The 14,710-nt window shown below is 46.4% G+C and overlaps 1 protein-coding gene across 2 annotated transcripts; it reads left to right on the top strand.

The window, feature by feature from the left end:
- The first annotated feature begins 930 nt into the window (after positions 1 to 930).
- Positions 931 to 14,332, top strand: SERPINB9 (serpin family B member 9). 2 transcript variants are annotated; one of them, XM_017850335.1, is made up of 7 exons: positions 931 to 1,017; positions 3,266 to 3,443; positions 7,997 to 8,134; positions 8,664 to 8,781; positions 10,551 to 10,693; positions 12,084 to 12,239; positions 13,466 to 14,332. In XM_017850335.1, exons 2-7 carry the CDS (start codon positions 3,276 to 3,278, stop codon positions 13,871 to 13,873), a joined length of 1,131 nt encoding a protein of 376 aa, XP_017705824.1. In that variant the 5' UTR covers positions 931 to 1,017; positions 3,266 to 3,275; the 3' UTR covers positions 13,874 to 14,332. The 2 variants fall into 2 exon arrangements, with proteins under 2 accessions (XP_017705824.1, XP_017705825.1); XM_017850336.1 differs by lacking the exon at positions 931 to 1,017 and adding an exon at positions 1,646 to 1,684 and having other exon boundaries at positions 13,466 to 14,264.
- The last annotated feature ends 378 nt before the right edge of the window (positions 14,333 to 14,710 follow it).

Raw genomic sequence — 14,710 nt, forward strand, 5'->3', positions numbered from 1 at the left:
TGGGTGGCCTCGGTTGGACGCACAAGGGTGCATGGGCCGCTGCTCATGGAATTGCTGGCTGAGGCGTGAGTCTAGTAGGGATATTGCTGGGGCCCCGCTGGCCGAAAGCGATGAGAGTAACTAGTTGGTGGGTGCGGACCTGGAAGAAGCCCAGATGCTTTCAGGGTGTCTGAGCGGGTGAGATTCCGCGCTCGGTATTCATGAACAAGGGAAGACGTGGAACCACAGAAGCGCCCCATGAGCAGCGCCCTCAAGCTGGAACATGGCGAGCCTTGGGCGTGACATCGTCTACCGGCCGCACCTTCGCTTTCCGTGAAGTAGAAAAGGCCCAGGACACCCGGTTTCACAGGCTCGGGGGTGTCCCTTTCCCGGGACGGAAGCCCCCTTGTTGTTCCGGCACGCGGGAGAGGGGCGGCCCGGCCGGCAGGCGTCTCCGCACGCCCACTGTCTTCTGGGCGGCGCGACGATACTCCTGACGTCCCGCAGGCCCGCATAGGCAGCTGCGGGTGCCGGCCTTGAAAAAAAAGGAGGGAGCTGGGGGTGCGCGCGCGCTTGAGGAGACACCGTGGACAGTGGGGCCTCCAGGACACCGGGAAGGACGGAGCGCGCATCCGACGGGAGGAGTATCCCTTGGGGCAGAGGCAGCTGCAAAAAACGGCGGCGCGGCGGAGCTTCCCGACCTGCTCATGTTGTCTTACGGCGCCTCCGTAGCCCTCGCCCCGTGCGGCGGCGAGCAGAATGCATCCGGCATACGGCGGCGCCTCCACCCCGCGCGCAGAGTTATTTCTTGAGGCTAGCGTTGCTAGGTCTGCCAGATTCTGCTGCCGGCGCAGCGTCAGGCGGCTTGTCAAGTATGGGAGGAGCCTAAAAATCGCCTACTCCCGGTCGCGGTTTAAGAAAGGCGGTGCCCCGCCCAAGGCCTGTGGGGAGTCCGCGGCGACAGCAGCAAGCAGAGGCGCGTCTTGGGCCCTGGGATCCGCCAGTGCTCGGAGCGCGGGCACGGAGACGAGGTGGCAGGTGAGGGCGTCCCGCGCAGGCGCGGGGTGGGGAACGGGGAATGCGGTGGGCGGTGCGCCGAGGCGGCCAGGGCTAGCGAAGATTGGGACCGAGGACAGGAGAAGGGTCGCTCATACCCGATAAGAGCCCCGGGGAAGCGGTGTGTCCTCGGCGCGTTGCTAGCCACGGGTCTCTGGGGGGTCCCTGCAGCGCGCAGCCGGTTGGCCTTCCGCAGGCGCCCCGGCCGGCGCCGGACGCCGCCCTTCCCGACGCCTCCTGTCCGCCCTTCTCCGGCCGAAGCGCTGCCCCGCAGCCCTCCCACCTGCCGGCCCTGTTTTCTCACTGCTCCTCTCTGCTCTGGGATCCGCAGGACGACGTCTTCGCTGGCACTTCTCGTTTCAAAGCCACCAGTCTCCAGTTCCAAGTTCCGGGCGCTCTTATCCATCCTATTCTTCCAACTAATCAGCGAAACGGCATGGGCCGTCTTCTTCAGATGACTCCTCCAGGACTGAATCGCGGAGGCAGGCGCAGCCGTCGCCGAGGCTGCGGTTCTGTGGGGACGCCAGCAAGACGAGGAAGTCGCAGCTTCGGGAGGAAGGGTGCAGTGCTGGGGTATGGGTTGCGCCGGGGGGTCAAGGGAAGCTCCTTGTAGGGCGGAATCAACGCCTCCGGGCCGCGGTGTTTGAGGGTGAGTGGAATTAATCCCGTGATGGACATGGGGCCTTCTAAGGGGACCAGGAGTTTGTGAAGAGGTGACTGGAGGGGTTCAGGGTGGCCAGAGGTGGAGGCTGTGACTTGAGCGAGGCTGGATCAAGGGAGGGGGCAGGTGGAGAAGAAACCGTTCTTTTTTTTTTTTTTGAGACGGAGTCTCGCTCTGTCGCCCAGGCTGGAGTGAGCTCTATTTTTTAGTAGAGACAGGGTTTCACCATGTTAGCCAGGATGGTCTCGATCTCCTGACCTCGTGATCCGCCCGTCTCAGCCTCCCAAAGTGCTGGGATTACAGGCTGGAGCCACCGCGCCCAGCCCAAGCAACGTTTTAACAAGGTGGCTTTGAGCGGATCCTAAGGGTCCCGGGAGATTTAGGAGGAAGGACAAGAGGATTAAGACACGGCTTTCTGAGGACGTTGTGTGGCTGTGGCCCCGTGGTGGCAGGGGGAAGCGGGTTGTGTTCATTGTCCAAGGCTCTCCAGTGCTTTGCGTGGCGTTTTGGGGAGCACAGATGAGGTGTCCCGACAGTGAGGAGTGGCTCTAGGGAGACCAGAGGCTCGGGAGGGGCCTGGGCACTAGGCCAGGCACAGGATCCAAAGTGGAGAGAAATGTGGGCGTAGAGGGCAGGCCTTGGGGATGGGTGTGGGGGAGGAGGGGGGATGGAAAGGAGTCAGGGAGGTCTCCCAGGCTCACCTGGAAGAGTGAGGGTCTCATTTCCAAGGGCACTGGGAACTGCAGCCTGGGGGTGGGGGTTCATGTGGTTTCAGACCTGTGGCGAAGAGACCCACCCCATCACATTCACACTTTGGCCTCCAGCGGCTTCACAGGCACCACTCCCTTGTTCTCACCTGTGTTACTCCTCACCTTGGGCTGTTTCTTGCCTTTCCATTCTGACGTTCTGCAGGGATCAGTTCCTTCCTCTCATGCACAATCTACACTCATGGCTTTTGCTGGGAGTAGTGAGTAAAGCTCCGGAATAGATGTTTCGGAGTTAGCAAGCACATTAAAAACAAAACAAAACGAAGCCAAAACCACACACAATTGTCTGCGTCCCACTTTCGGTGTTCAAGGGTCATACGATGTCCAGAAGCTAGTGATGGGCAGGAGCTCTGAATGGAGTTACTGGGATGTCAGGCCGTGTGGGCCTGGGGCAGGCTGGCTGACTGGGAGCAGACTGGCTCCATCCCAGCTGTCCAGGACACACTCACTTGCCTCTGTGGATGACAGTTCCTTGCCTCACAGCTGTCTGTCTCTGCGTCAGGTTCAGCACCTCAGTGTCTTGTGTATCAGCTGAATGACAGGGAGGCCACAGGCTGGTGCCCAGTTGAAAATCTCACAAGGACTCTTTGTAAATACATGCAAGAATAAGAACAACATTTTCCTCCTCCTCCCTTAGTTTTTGGCTGGAGACTAACAGAAAATAAATTTTTCTCCAACTTGAAATACTTATGAACTTTGAGAAGAAAACAAAAAGTGCGATTCCAAAATCGCCCTGTAGTAAGTAGGCCAGTAACATTCAGGGAGTGTCAAAACTGCGTTTCTCTTTCTTATTCATTTCCAGGCCCTGCATCATGGAAACTCTTTCTAATGCAAGTGGTACTTTTGCCATACGCCTTTTAAAGATACTATGTCAAGATAACCCTACGCGCAACGTGTTTTGTTCTCCTGTGAGCATCTCCTCTGCCCTGGCCATGGTTCTTCTAGGGGCAAAGGGAAACACCGCAACCCAGATGGCCCAGGTAAGCTTGCCTGTCCCCCAGGAGCAGGGACTGGCCTGGGCTGCGTGTTCTGTCACCAGCATCACACGCATACTCCACAGCCACTGAGAAAGGAGGGCAGGACTGGGGCCCGAGTATGCACTGGCCATTTCAGGAAGGCGGGGGTCCACTGGGGAAGAAGGCGGGCAGGGCAGGGAGGCGGGAACTCTGCTCCACTGAGATTTATTTGGGGGAAACTTTCCTCCGTTAATGCCTTGTAAAACACCATCCAACTGTCTTGTCCTAGCACGGAATCTTTGTTTAGAAAATGATACTGAAATTATTTGAAATATAAGTTGCAAAGACCTACCTCTTTTTTTGCAGCAAGAGACTGTAACTATAAATTTTCATTGGTAAGGAGGGTTAATACCTGTTTCAAGTTGTTTCTGTACCAACAGCTCAGGGAGGGCATCAACAGAAATTTGCCAGAAGGATTCCAGGGCAAGTGCTTAGTTACCGCTGCACACCATGCAGGTACTGCTCAGCTTAGTCTCACCAACACTCAGAGAACCTCGGAAAATGATTCAGGATCAGTGCTTGTCCCCAGACCTTTGTGGAAGGGAGAGGAGACATACACCTGAGATGAAACTGAAAGCTTGCACCATCCCTGACCACAGGCCCCTGGACACGCCTTCATCACAGGAGTTGTCCTTTGTTCAATATGACTCTTTTTTTTCCTTTGATGACACTTTTCAGTAGTGAATTACTCATTTTAATAATTTCCCAGCTCATTGTGTGAAGGAGGGAAGGTGTATGTATAAAGGCTACCAGCCTTAATAATAAGCACAGAGAGGCTCTCTAAAATATATACATTTGGAAAAAGGATATTACAATGAAAATACGCATGCCATAGCAAGCTATGTGCGTATTCAAGGAGGTGAAATAACACTCAGATTTTTAAAGGAAAAAGTAAGGAGGATTGCATAATCCCTTTGAAATAGTTATTTTTGGCAAAAAGATCAATAACGAAGGTGATGCCAGTGTGAGGTTGGATGGGGAGTTCCTGGGTAGACATCGTTGTACAAGTATTTTGTTGTGTAAGGCTGTGATGGCCTTTGTGCAAGAGTGTAGTTTTTTATGGAGTCCTTTGTGATAGTTTCGTTATCAGGCATTCAAGCGTGAGAACCCTCTCTTCATGGCCTTCGCTGTCTCTGTCAAAGTTTTAGTTTTGTTTTGTTTTAACATTAGTGACTCCATTTTGGTTCTGAAGTTCCTTAGGCTTAAATCATTATGATCTTTTTCTATATTTTAGGCTCACTGATAAACCTTTATAGAAAGCTTTTTTGAGAGCACCAAGATTGTTTGGGTACCTTCTTAGGGGTGACACGCTCTCCATGGCCCCAGGGTTCAACTGGATACTCTCGAGACAGCAAACATACTGAGTACACATTGCTACCTGTAACGTGAAGGGAAGCATTAATGGCAGCAGAAACATTTTAAAGAATTATTTATTTTTCCTTCATTATATAACTGGTAAAAGTCCACTATAAAATTTAAAAAAAAAATAAAAGTAGAAGGGAGGAAAAAAATCCTTATGGATCCATCACGCAGAGACAACCACCCTTGGTAATGTAAAGCATCTTCCTCCAGTCCTATTTCCCCATTTTCTTTTTCTTTCTTTCTTTTTTTTTTAGACAGAGTCTCGCTCTGTCGTCCAGGCTGGAGTGCAGTGGCGCAATCTCTGCTCACTGCAGGCTCCGCCTCCTGGGTTCACACCATTCTCCTGCCTCAGCCTCCCCAGGAGCTGGGACTACAGGCGCCCGCCACCTCGCCCGGGTAATTTTTATTTTTAGAGACGGGGTTTCACCATGTTCGCCGGGATGGTCTCGATCTGCTGACCTCGTGATCTGTCCGCCTCGGCCTCCCAACGTGCTGGGATTACAGGCGGGAGCCGCCGCGCCCGGCTCTGTTTCCCCTTTTTCACTTGACATTTTGTACTTCGATTATTACATGGTATCTTGACTTTTATAACTGTGTTTTCAGCTCATGTGAGGATTCGGTGAGACAGTCCATGTACAGCAAGTGCTCAACGTGTGTTGGCTATGAATAGTAATAGTGGTGTCACAGCCTTGGGTGAAATTGGTCTTAGCTTTTGGTTTTGTTCTATTTTTGACAGGGTTTCTTATCAATAGTCTATGAGCTGTCTAAAATAAATTTAGCAGCTTCCTCTTTTTTCTATGTTATAAGACAGTGTGTATTGCATGAGAAACAGAAATCGCTGAATATTAGAAAAAAAACCCTCAAAAGATCATCTAAGCCTTTTTAGAAGTAATTCTCTCTCTTTTCTTTTGTTCATTCATTGTGCATTGTGACTGATTGATAGATTCTGTGGGTTTGTTTGTTTGTTTGTTTGTTTGTTTGAGATGGAGTCTCGCTCTGTCACCCAGGCTGGAGTGCAGTGGTGCTGTCTCAGCTCACTGCAACCTCCAACTTCCGAGTTCAAGTTCAAGTGATTTTCCTGCCTCAGCCTCCCAAGTAGCTGGGATTACAGGCACACGTCACAATGCCTGGCTAATATTCATATTTTTGACTGGCGTTTGGTAACTTATAATCTGTACTTTACTGAAAATAATTATATAGCGTTTTGTTTTAACATTCCCTTTGTTTATATTGCTGTAACCTCTTTTTCACATACAACTTTCCTTTGGAGTGCTTTTTCTAATATGTGGTGGGTGGTTGTCTGTTTTGTATGTATGTGTGTTTTCTTTTAAAGAACCAGCTCTTGGATTCATTGATCATTTTGTGTTTGTTCCAAAATTCCTTAGGAGTTTTTCTGTATCTTCTTTAACATAATGGTGTAAAGTTTTAGCATTTTATTACTTTCTTGGTAATATTGAAAACAATGCTATGTTTTAACTTATCTTTGGCCGAACTCTGGTCTAATATACATCACCCATATTTTGATTACTTTCTAAATTATGTGTTGTATACTTATTTAGAAGAATATTGTTTGTTTGTTTTTTGAGGAAGAGTCTTGCTCTCTTGCCCAGGCTGGAGTGCAATAGTGTGATCTCAGCTCACTGCAACCTCCACCTCCTGGGTTCAAGTGATTCTCCTGCCTCAGCCTCCCAAGTAGCTGGGATTACAGGCAAGCATCACCACACTTGGCTAATTTTTGTATTTTTAGTAGAGACAGGGTTTCGCCATGTTGGCAAGGCTGGTCTTGAACTCCTGACCTCAAGTGATCTGCCCGCCTCGGCCTCCCAAAGTGCTGGGATTACAAGCATGAGCCACTGTGCCCAGCCTAGAATAATATTTTAAGTATTTGTTTAGAAGAGGGATTTTTTTTTTTTTGACATGGTCTTGCTCTGTCTCCTAGGCTGGAATGTGGCAGCTTGATCACAGCTCACTGCAGCCTCAAAGTCCTGGGCTGCAGCAATCCTCCCACCTCAGCCTTCCAAGTAGCTGGGACCACAGGCACACACTATCAGGCCCAGCTAATTGGAGATGGGATCTCGCAATGTTGCCCAGACTAGCCTCCAACTCTTGGACTCAAACAATCCTCCTGCTTCGGCCTCCCAAAGTGCTGGGATTACAGGCATGAGCCACTGTGCCTGGCCTAGAAAATTATTTTAATTGTTACTTTGAAAAGTTAATTATTTAGAAAAGTGTTTTCAGTAATATTTTGTATGTCATTTTCATTTTGTTGGCATTTTGTTTATAATGTTGATTTTTTGTTACTACATTGAAGTTAGAGGATATAATCTATATAATTTCTGTATTTCAGAGTGTATTCAGACTTTGAGACTTTTCTTACGGTCCATTATGTGTTATATTTTTTGAAATATTTAGGTAACACACACACATATAGTCCCTATAGGGTACAATTTTTTTTTTTTTTTGAGACGGAGTCTCGCTCTGTCGCCCGGGCTGGAGTGCAGTGGCCGGATCTCAGCTCACTGCAAGCTCCGCCTCCCGGGTTTACACCATTCTCCTGCCTCAGCCTCCCGAGTAGCTGGGACTACAGGCGCCGCCACCTCGCCCGGCTAGTTTTTTGTAGTTTTAGTAGAGACGAGGTTTCACCGTGTTAGCCAGGATGGTCTCGATCTCCTGACCTCGTGATCCGCCCGTCTCGGCCTCCCGAAGTGCTGGGATTACAGGCGGGAGCCCCCGCGCCCGGCCCAGGGCGCACTTTTAATAACTGTGTTATTGTCTTATCAATCACATTGCTCATTTAATATCCTTATTTCCTTTTGAGGATTCTGATGGTTGTATTTCTGTTTTTCCTTGCGTTTTTTCTGCTTTTAACTTTTTAACTGCATCTCTTTTGTTTTTCTATAAATTTTAGAGGTAATTTTCCCACCACTTAGGGCGCATTTATATTTTCATTTGGATGCCAGATTTTATCACAACCTCTTTTGTGAGCTTTTCTCACCCTTGTCATTTTTTTTTCTGTTACTCACCTTTAAACGAGCGAGGTCCATTCAGGCAGGATGGCTACATCTTTTCCTCACCTGTTTTCTGTCCCCTCTCTCTCCTTTCCCCATCCACCAAAGACCTATCTTGATAACTTTTAAATTATTTCTCCACAACAGGCACTTTCTTTAAACACGGAGGAAGACATTCATCAGAGTTTCCAGTCACTTCTCGCTGAAGTGAACAAGCCTGGCACACAGTACCTGCTGAGAGCAGCCAACAGGCTCTTTGGAGAGAAAACTTGTCAATTTCTCTCAGTAAGTTGAATCAACAGAACAATAAAAGTTGTATTCAACATATCTGGTGATACAGAGTCTGGGAGAAAGACCCTAGAGAAACTGAGAAACTTACATTAACCAATTAAAAAAATTGTACTATTTTTTTTTTTCTAAGATGGGCTCTCACTGTGTTGCCCAGGCTGGTCTCGAACTCCTGGTCTCAAGTGATCCTCCTGCCTGTTGGGAATGCAGATGTGAGCCACCATGCCCAACCTAAACTCCCTTTTTTTAAAGACCACAATTCTATAATTATGCCTTGCATTAGTATTCCGAAAGTAGTCTCTACTTTTCTTGAAAGGTAAAATTCTCAAGTTCATTTCTGGTTATTCAGGGTTTAATGCATACCTATTCACAAACTCTGATATTTTAACATATCTTAATATGATCACTTTTAAAGAGTTATGTGTATTCTTTTTATTAAAAAAAGATAACATATTTAGAATTTTTGGAAGTTTGTTGACATTTGTATTTAGCAATGCAGCCTCACTGAACATTTTTCTCTCCAAAGACATTTAAGGAATCCTGTCTTCAATTCTACCACGCTGAGCTGAAGGAGCTTTCCTTCATCAAAGCTGCAGAAGAGTCCAGGGAACACATCAACACTTGGGTCTCAAAGAAGACTGAAGGTCAGAATGACAAGTTATTCCACCCTCCTCCCAACCCCTCCTCCTGCAGCTCTTCCTATTCCTCCTTCCCTCCTCTTACATCCTCCCTCCTCCTCCTCGCCCTCCTATCCCTCCTTTTCTCTCTCCTCACCCACCTCCACCTCTCCACGCCAGCCCCTCTAATTTCACGGCTGTTTCAGATGGCAGGGCCTCCTGGCATACTGAACCTTGATGGACTCATAAAGGTTCTGATCAGACATTCAGGTTTTCAACAACAGAGATTTACTTTTGTCTATTCTCCCAGGACTAGAGTAGCTGACACAAATGTCAAAGGAGGGCCAGGGATGGTGGCTCTCGCCTGTAATCCCAGCAATTTAGGAGGCCAAGGTGGGCAGATCACTTCAGGTCAGGAGCTCGAGACTAGCCTGGCCAACATGGTGAGACCCCCCCCCATCTCTACCAAAAATACAAAAATTAGCCAGGCGTGGTGGCCCATGCCTGTAATCCCAGCTACTTGGGAGGCTGAGACATGAGAATCACTTGAACCTGAGAGGCAGAAGTTGTAGTGAGCTGAGATCACGCCACTGCGCTCCAGCCTGTCTCAAAAACAAAAAACAAACAAAAAACAAATGTCAAAAGAATCTCAGGCCAGGTTTCCAGTTTAATAACTTACATTAAAATATACTCTCCCTGACCTGTAACATTCACATGTCAGGTGACTCCATTGTCTCTGTGAGAAGGAGATTGATGGACAGATCTTGCCTGAGGTATACACTTGGGCTGCCTCTTCCTAGGTTCTGGGAACCTCCATCACCATCACCCTTACCTGCTAAGGTCACTTCTGACTTTTCATGTCTTCCACTTAAGCTCCTTTAGTTTGTCTTGCTAAGCCTACATTTGATTGGTTAACTGCAGACCCTCTCTCAGGGCTGATCAGTTCCACAGACTGAAAATATCCTCCATTTGGGGTTGAACCTTGTTCATCCACATTTCAGAAAGTGACATGTTCCAGTCTTGGCCTCCAAGACCAATGACGGTCTGATGAACAATGCAGACTCCTCTGCACCAGTGATGCTTAGTACCACTAGGAACATTTCTATTTCTGTGAATAAATGAGACGGTTAAGACTGGGAGATGTTCTTCGCTGAAAGTCTCAGCAATTGTTCCCCCATTCCTGCTTGGAGTATTTGCCACGGATGCTCTCTTGAGGCAGCGAATTAGCAGGGATGCTCTCAGTTCATTGAAAAAGTACCACTTGATCTCCAGGGAAAGAAGGGGTGATCTTTGCTTGCCCACATTCTCTTTTCCAGAGATGTCTGGTGCTTTGTTGAGGGGATTCAGCAGGAAGATCTCCTCCAAAAACTTCTAGAAACTGCCCATGTGCCCAATGTCAGCTCTTCCCGCTTTGAGCCATCCAGTTTAGAACTGGGTGTGATCACGAAGGGTTGGGTCAAACACTCCATTTAACCACGTGAGACAAACACCCCTTCAGCCTATCACATTTCCTGCTGTTCTTGTTCTCCAACCTGGCATAATTTTTCTACTTTCTACCAACCTGCTTTCCTCGAGTGACTTAGGTGTCTTTCACCATCCTCAGCTTGGTGGATGTTCTCAAGGTGTCGGTAATCATGAAGGCCACTCACACGTGCTGTTTTTATTTCTGTACGTAACAACCCAAACTCAGCAAATTTGAAAACAGAAGTTTGCTTCTCAACTAGTCATCCAGGATCATCGAATACATCAGGTTCTTACAAAAAGCAACTGAACGTAGTCTCTACTTTTCTTGAAAGGTAAAATTGAAGAGTTGTTGCCCGGTAGCTCAATTGATGCCGAAACCAGGCTGGTTCTTGTCAATGCCATCTACTTCAAAGGAAAGTGGGATGAACAGTTTGACGAAACATACACAAGGGAAATGCCTTTTAAAATAAAGCAGGTAGGGGACGCTTTTTAACATCCTGCTACTTTGATGAAGAAGTTGAATGGAAAGATTTAACTTTGTAAAATCATAAGTGACATAAGTGTAAGCCAAAGGGAATTTGAAACTTAAAGTATTTCTGAATGAATTTCTTAACTCAGTAGAAAAAAACTGAAGGAATAAAAGATATTTGCTGCATATATATATAATATATATGTAGTGTTTTATCACTGCTCTTAACTACCTTTGATAATGTCTTATAAACTATTGCTGCCACCTATTTTTGGAAAGTAAAGATCTTCCTTTAAGCCCAATTTACTTGGCTAGAAAGCAAAAAAAAAAAAAAAAAAGGTGTTAAGGTAGTGTGATACGTGGGAGTGGGAGTTAGGGGCAGTATAGGACAGGGTAGAGGGAGAGAAGGTGAAAACATATGTCTTTAGTTATTTTTAAAATTAAAATAAGTTTTGATTTGAATTGTTAACTATCATTAATGCAGTATTTACAGCTTTTTAATATTAAAACTTCATGACAAAGACCTTAGTTTTGGCATTGAAGTAAAACTTAATTAAGGCAGGCATTAGAATAATTTTCCATAATCCTCCAGCCCCTAAAAAGATACCATTTTAATGCAATTAGAAAACGAAAGCAGGTAACCCTCCTGCATTTTTTGTAAGGTGTACTTTAACTTAAAAAAAATTAGTTCTCTAGTTGCAAAAGGTGGGAGGAGGAGAATTCTTCTAACCTTGGTTTTAGAATGATTTTAATTTTTATAATAGATGACCTGTATCAATTTTCAAAAGTGAATTTAATAAATGTAATACTTTGCTGAACTTCTGTGTGCATATGCCTCTTCTGTATTTTGAAAAAGTTATTTCCTTAGAGTATCATAATTGAAAAGATTGGGTTAAAATACGTTACTATATACGTAGGTCGTAGGTCATTCCTCTTTCTGAGAGAGTGTATCCATTTATACTCCCTGTCATGCTGTTGTGGAACTATAAGTTTGATCCCACTTGATGATTTTTTTTCTCATATGTTGGGTTGGATAAATAGGAAAAACAATACACATTTTTTTCTAATTAAATCAAAACAACTTTGTATTTAATTTCATTTGATTATGTTGTTTTCTTAGATCTATTTGCTGAGCACACTTTAAATGAGAAAAATCTTTCTCCTCTGGAAAATGCAGAGTATCACATTTTATTTTGCAGAATAAAAGCTTTCCCAGGGTAGTACTGTGTCTGCTTGCAGTGATGATAGGAAGGAACTGGTTGACTTTTTTTTATATTTTAGTGTTAACTGGGGCATGAATGTGGCGGTTTCCATCACAGGTGCTGAAAACACTATCGGAGGCAACTGCAGCTCTTTCGAAACTTTTAATTGTCTCTTTTAATAATCCTTCCCCCAGGAGGAGCAAAGGCCAGTGCAGATGATGTATCAGGAGGCCACGTTTAAGCTCGCCCACGTGGGCGAGGTGCGCGCGCAGCTGCTGGAGCTGCCCTACGCCGGGGAGGAGCTGAGCCTGCTGGTGCTGCTGCCTGACGACGGCGTGGAGCTCAGCACGGTAAGACCCGGGTGGGAAGAACCCAGGGACGCCTTTGCGGGCAGAACTCGAACGCCACTTGCACCTCTTGTGTTTACCTTCCGAGTTGGCAATGTGGCAGACGCACACTGTGCAGGCACTTGGCGTTGGGTTCAAACTTTTGTTCAAGGCTGACTTTTCCCAATATTGTCTGCGTGATCTGCCAAATTACACATCTCAGTCCTCTGTTTTTTCATCGCTAGAAGGGGTAGGGGGCGGTTAAAATGCCTTTTAAAATAAATCAGGTAGGAGGAAACTTATAAAAATCCTGCTAGTTTGATGAATGGCAGACTTTTAACTGTAAAAGCATAAATGACAGCTTGGGGTTATTGCCCAGTAGGGTTATGATGAGGATAAACTGGGTAATTCAGGTAACAAGCTTACCACATTGCCTGGCAAATAGTAAACTCTCTACAAATGTGATCCGTTATTATAATCATCATTCTTAGCATTATGCTTTGAAAGTCTAACAACCTGAAATAGAGAATGAACAAGTCCTAACTTTCACCTAACGAGGCTGGGAGGAGGGGATCGTGGCATCCGGGGAGGTGTGAAGTCCAGTGCTCAGAGGGTGGGACCAGAGACAGCCTCTGATGGCACATCCAGGCACTCGGCTTCCTCTCAGCATGGATCCCTGGGGTGAGAGTCACCCATGGCAAATGGCAGGCAGTGGAACCCCATGACTTAAGAGGTCTGTGTGCGCAGCAGCCATTGGCTCTCCCTCTGCTCACCTGCCTGACTGTAACCGCTCTGCTCCAGAAACTATGCAGAATCTCATCTGGGGCGGATAATCCTGTTGGAGTGGCTCACAGTGAGAACCCTTTCGTTTCCAATCCTTTTCTTTACTAGCAATGGTTTGTTGTCTTTAAAAAGACTATGTCTGAAAAGCAAACATAGTCACCTGGGCATTGATGCTTGTCACAATACAAGATGTCTCTGGAGTTGCTGGATAAGGAGAGGACAGCCACAGCCTTCCTGCCTCTGGCTGCTTGGTGTCTCTCCCCCTTGTCAAGGAAGTGGCGCTTGGGATGGCACATGGGACATAGGACAACTAGGAGCGCTCACAAGCTTCTGGCAGATGAAGGGGCCACTGATCCTATGTGAACAAACACCTACATGCAAGAGGAGGAAGGGGACTGTGTGAGTGCCTGTGTGCTTGTAGATGTGCACTGAAGTCGGAATCTTAAAGTCTAATTCTGGTATTTCAGGTGGAAAAAAATCTCACTTTTGAGAAACTCACAGCCTGGACCAAGCCAGACTGTATGAAGAGTACTGAGGTTGAAGTTCTCCTTCCAAAATTTAAACTGCAAGAGGATTATGACATGGAATCTGTGCTTCGGCGTTTGGGAATGGTTGATGCCTTCCAACAGGGCAAGGCTGACTTGTCGGCAATGTCAGCGGAGAGAGACCTGTGTCTGTCCAAGTTCGTGCACAAGAGTTTTGTGGAGGTTAATGAAGAAGGCACCGAGGCAGCAGCAGCCTCAGGCTGTGTTGTGATTGCAGAGTGCTGCATGGAATCTGGCCCGAGGTTCTGTGCTGACCACCCTTTCCTTTTCTTCATCAGGCACAACAGAGCCAACAGCCTTCTGTTCTGTGGCAGGTTCTCATCTCCATAAAGGGTGCACTTACTGTGCACTCAGCCATTTCCCTCTTGCTGTGTCCCCAGATCCCCACTACAACTCCAAGAGGATAGGCCTAGAAAGCCAAGTGCAAAGATGAGGGCAGATTCCTTACCTGTCTGCCCTCTTGATCTGCCAGCATGAGTTAATGGTGCTTCACACTCAGCTCTTCCATACTGACCACTCATTTATCCTACTTAATCAGAATCTTGAGAAAATAGACCGTAATGATTCCCTGTTGTATTAAAATTGCAGTCCAAATCCCATAGGATGGCAAGCAAAGTTTTTCTAGAATTCCACATGCAGTTCATTCTGGAGACCCTGTGCTTTCCTGATACCTCAAATACATGCCTTAACCCGCTGCTTCAGTGGTAATAAATGCTGCTAGATATTGCTACTATTTTATAGATTTCCTGGTGCTTAGTCTTTTAAAAAAGGTTTTAAAATGCACACGTATATGTTGTCTTTTTTTTTTCTTTTTGACATTTACCAATAACCAACCACGCACCAAACACAGCATTTGGCACTGGGGATGCGAAGGGGACAGAGCCATCCTCCTTTTACACCTGGTCTTCAATTCTGTGCCCAACTTACATAGCTTTGACAACGACCAGGTTGGTCTCTTTAGTGTCTTTCAAGTTATGATGTAATCCTCTTGTAGGGATCACATCTTTCTTTATGATACTGTGTTTCTCTACCTCTAATTCTAACAGTAAAAATCCCATTCAATACTTAAAGCTCATTTCTAATTCTTCTTTGAGAAGTTTTTCCTTTCTCCACAACCAGATGTACAAATTTTGCACTCAGAGGGCACTTCTTTTTTTTTTTTTTTTT

This window comes from Rhinopithecus bieti, unplaced genomic scaffold, assembly GCF_001698545.2.
Source record: "Rhinopithecus bieti isolate Rb0 unplaced genomic scaffold, ASM169854v2 scaffold_32012, whole genome shotgun sequence".
NCBI classification, from domain to species: Eukaryota; Metazoa; Chordata; class Mammalia; order Primates; family Cercopithecidae; genus Rhinopithecus; species Rhinopithecus bieti.

Coding starts and splice junctions, on each gene's coding strand:
- SERPINB9 (XM_017850335.1), top strand. CDS start 3,276: ATGGAAACTCTTTCTAATGCAAGTGGTACTTTTGCCATACGCCTTTTA. Junction 3,444..7,996: donor CCGCAACCCAGATGGCCCAG/GTAAGCTTGCCT, acceptor TCTCCACAACAG/GCACTTTCTTTAAACACGGA. Junction 10,694..12,083: donor TGCCTTTTAAAATAAAGCAG/GTAGGGGACGCT, acceptor TCCTTCCCCCAG/GAGGAGCAAAGGCCAGTGCA.